Genomic DNA, 3,539 nt, shown 5'->3' on the forward strand with positions numbered 1-3,539 from the left:
CCCTATCATTATTATATCGAAGAAAATTTGAAAAATTCCCCAAAGGGGATATTTAGATGGGCAGCTTCTATATACTCACTTCTCGTTGCTTAGTTACTTTAGTGAGTTTTTTTCTGTGAGTTTTTGGTACGTTTTTGTGCGGATTTTCAGTTTTTTGAGCGTTATCTGGAATTAAACGTTTTTTTTTCGAGAATTTTCTCCCCATTCTGCAATCTTGACTGCTTCCCGCTAGACTAAAATAGTTTTTGAAAGTTTTTGTTGCGTCCTGATTCCCCTTATAATTTTAAGAATTTTGAGAAAAAAAATCTATTGAAAATGTCAAAAATTCAAAAAGAGATCGATTTTCGAAAAATTTCGAAAATTCAAAATTTGTTAAAACTACAGTAACCTGGCCAGTTTTTTGTGTTAGACTCATGAAATTGATTTTTTCAGATTCACCTCGCCGAGACGCTTCGAATGAGTATAATTTTGCCTATATTCCGACAATTTTGATAATTTTCGAATTTTCGGGTGCCTAACACTAAAACCAGTATAACTCCCCCAGGTTTCGTTTAAACTCGAAATTAATTTTATTTTTGAATTTATCATGTCAGGGCGGTTCGAAAAAGTATAATCATGACTATTTTTGATTCATTTTGAAAATTTCCGATTTTTAGAAAAACTACAGTAATCCGGGTTACTGTAGTTTTCGTGGTGAGACCCAATAGTGATGGAATGTGGACTTGTGGGTACTTTTTGAAAGCTCTCGTTTTTCTGAATTTGAAAATGCTAGTTTCAAAAGTTTTCCTGATTTAGTTATGACAAAAACTGGACTTTTCAATTTTTCGAAAAAAAATTTTTTCGAAAATTTTCGAAAATCTTTAAAACTCTTTGTTTCTATCCGTTTTTCTTGATTTTTAGCTTAAAACGTGTGCAAACTCTTTGTCTATCTTCAAAAAATAATTTACAGCCATGGCGGAGCTAATGGAGACATATCGACACCATTTCGTGAGTCCAGTCCTCAAAAACACGATTCGTTTCGGCACAATGCTCAATTCGGCCGGCACTTTTGCAACTTTCGTCGTTCTTTTCACATTCATCGCGTTGACTTTTTTCTGTTGCTGCTTTTGTTCCCATCGTGCTTCCAGAAGAGTCGAAACGGTCAGAGCCAGAAATCCATTGGTCCGTCGGAGGGTTGACAGGGCTGTCCGGATGCAGAATATGAATCCGACATTGGAAGAGTTATTGGAAGAAGACGAAGAAGATGTTGATGATGATCAACCACAGGATACTGTAGTTTTGATTGCAGACACAAATGAGACAATGCTTTAATTTTTCTGTGATTTTTTGACTTATTCAAAAAAATAAAATACAGTTTTTTTTATTTCGATTTGACTTAAAATAGAACTTGAATTGTGGAATCGTTCACAGCATACCGAGAGCTTTCAGAAAAGTACCCACAAGCCTAGGTTTGGAGCGATTCGGGTCTCGACACGATTTACGGGGCAGGGTTACTGTAGTTTTCGTGGTGGGACCCAACCGGCACAGAACCTAGGCTTGTGGGTACTTTTCTGAATGCTCTGAGAAAGCTGAATTGGAATATCACTACAAAATTCACAGAAATTGTGTCTTAAAATAAAAGATAACCCAAAAAAATAAACCAGTTTTTTCTTCAATAGACCCAAATTTTTGAAGTTTCAATTGTTTTATCTGGATTCAGGTGGTCGAGAGCTTTCAGAAAAGTACCCACAAGCCCCGGTTCTGACGACTTTGGGTCTCGACGCGAAAACTACAGTAACCTGAAAAACAGGGGTACTGTAGTTTTCGTGGTGGGACCCAATATAGTCAGAACCGGGGCTTGTGGGTACTTTTCTGAAAGCTCTCAGTGAGCTGAAGCTGAAAATATTAATCTTATGAGATTTTCATCGGAAAAAATGTAGCTTTCATTTTTTTTTTGAAAAATGTCAAATTTCAAAATCCAAAAATCAAATTCGAAAAGACATTCATCCTTGAAACAAAGAAAAACAAAAAGATCTATCACATGTATACACAGGTGGCCATTTCTCCTCCAAAAATTTTCGGACCCCCGCTGTGCCCGCGAGGCCACGCCCACTCCACCTGGTCGGTGACATGAAAAATGTCGAGGAGTCCACCTGTTCCTCATTATTTATTATATTTGACGGCCTACCGGACATGGCTGTCCCCTTTTTGTATTATGATTATTTTTGAATTCTAAATTTTTTTCTATAACTGCTATATTTATTTTTTTGATTTATTTCATTGAAAATGAAGTGAGTATTAAAAAATTTGAATTATTTCGAAATATTCCGTTTTTTTTTGATTTTTGAATTCAGCTGTTTGAGAGCTTTCAGAAAAGTACCTACATGCCTATATTTGAAGCGATTTGGGTCTCGCCACGAAAATCGGAAAAATGGGTTACTGTAGTTTTCGTGGTGAGACCCAAGTTTGTCAGAACCTAGGCGTGTGGGTGCTTTTCTGAAAGCTCACAACGAGCTGAATTCGAAAATGTGATTTTTAATTGATTTGGATCTTAATTTCAAAAACTAAAAAAAAACTTTTCCAGGAGCCTTCGAACCGTTCTCAGATAATCTAGGAAATCATGTTCCAATAATTTTCCCAGGTAAGTATATTGAATTGTTTCTTTCATAAGAACAGCTTTCAGATTGTGGACACTTTTTCTGTAAATCATGCGTTGGCTCACTTGAAAAAGTCCAAAATCTGCCGGAAGACAGATATCAGCAACACGAAATCAAAATGTAAGTTGTGGAATTTGTATGTAACTTTAAAAAGACTATTTCATTTTTCAGAAATTCAAGGGATCTTCGTCTCGACAAGAGCGAAACTATGAGCGATTGGACCAAAGAGATCCTAACCAAGGACCAACCAAGGACCAATATGCAGCGATGGACGCACTGGCTGTGTACTACATCTGGTCAGGGAGGCGTATAAGTATGTTTTTTTTAAATAGATCTAACCAGTCGGTTTACGTCGCCTAACGGCGACTAAACCTCCTTCCCTACACCACCTTCTCAGTTTCACAGCGCCTGCGGCGCTTCTTAGCTGAGCAGTTCGTTCCGACAAAGCACAATTGTAAAATCTCTCCTTTTCAGACTCAAATTCTACAAAGTTTCTCAATGACTTTTTATATTCGAATAGAATATGGAACTTAGAATGAGCTGTTTTAGTATTTACGAATTTGAACTTTCTTCCTGTGTTTTTCTTATTTCGAAGCAATCTTACAGAAGAACGTGAACAGAGTTGAGCGGAATTCCGCCACTTTTTTCTTACCGCCTTCTGCTTTTCGCTAAATTTGTGCCTATTTCCGCTTTCCGCCTTCCGCCTCCGCCGTTTTAAGAATTTTTTCCGCCTTCCGCCTAGAGGATATCAGCTTGAAAAATTTGATCGCCTACTCAAATTTATATTTTAAAAGTTTTTTTGTAGCAAAACTAAAAATTTTTACCAAAAAAGAAAATTTAATACAGATTTAACCATTTTTAAAAGCTTTTTACAACAAAATAAGGCCAATTTTTGCCAATTTT

The 3,539-nt window shown here is 36.5% G+C and overlaps 1 protein-coding gene across 1 annotated transcript; it reads left to right on the forward strand.

Annotated features, from left to right (window-relative positions):
- Window positions 1-951: 951 nt before the first annotated feature.
- Window positions 952-1,311, forward strand: GCK72_015467 (uncharacterized protein; the record flags this gene model as incomplete). The annotated part of the gene is made up of 1 exon (XM_053730889.1): window positions 952-1,311. The coding sequence occupies one exon, from the start codon at window positions 952-954 to the stop codon at window positions 1,309-1,311; it is 360 nt and encodes a 119-aa protein (XP_053585661.1).
- Window positions 1,312-3,539: the final 2,228 nt, after the last annotated feature.

This window comes from Caenorhabditis remanei, chromosome IV (genome assembly GCF_010183535.1).
Source record: "Caenorhabditis remanei strain PX506 chromosome IV, whole genome shotgun sequence".
NCBI lineage: Eukaryota > Metazoa > Nematoda > Chromadorea > Rhabditida > Rhabditidae > Caenorhabditis > Caenorhabditis remanei.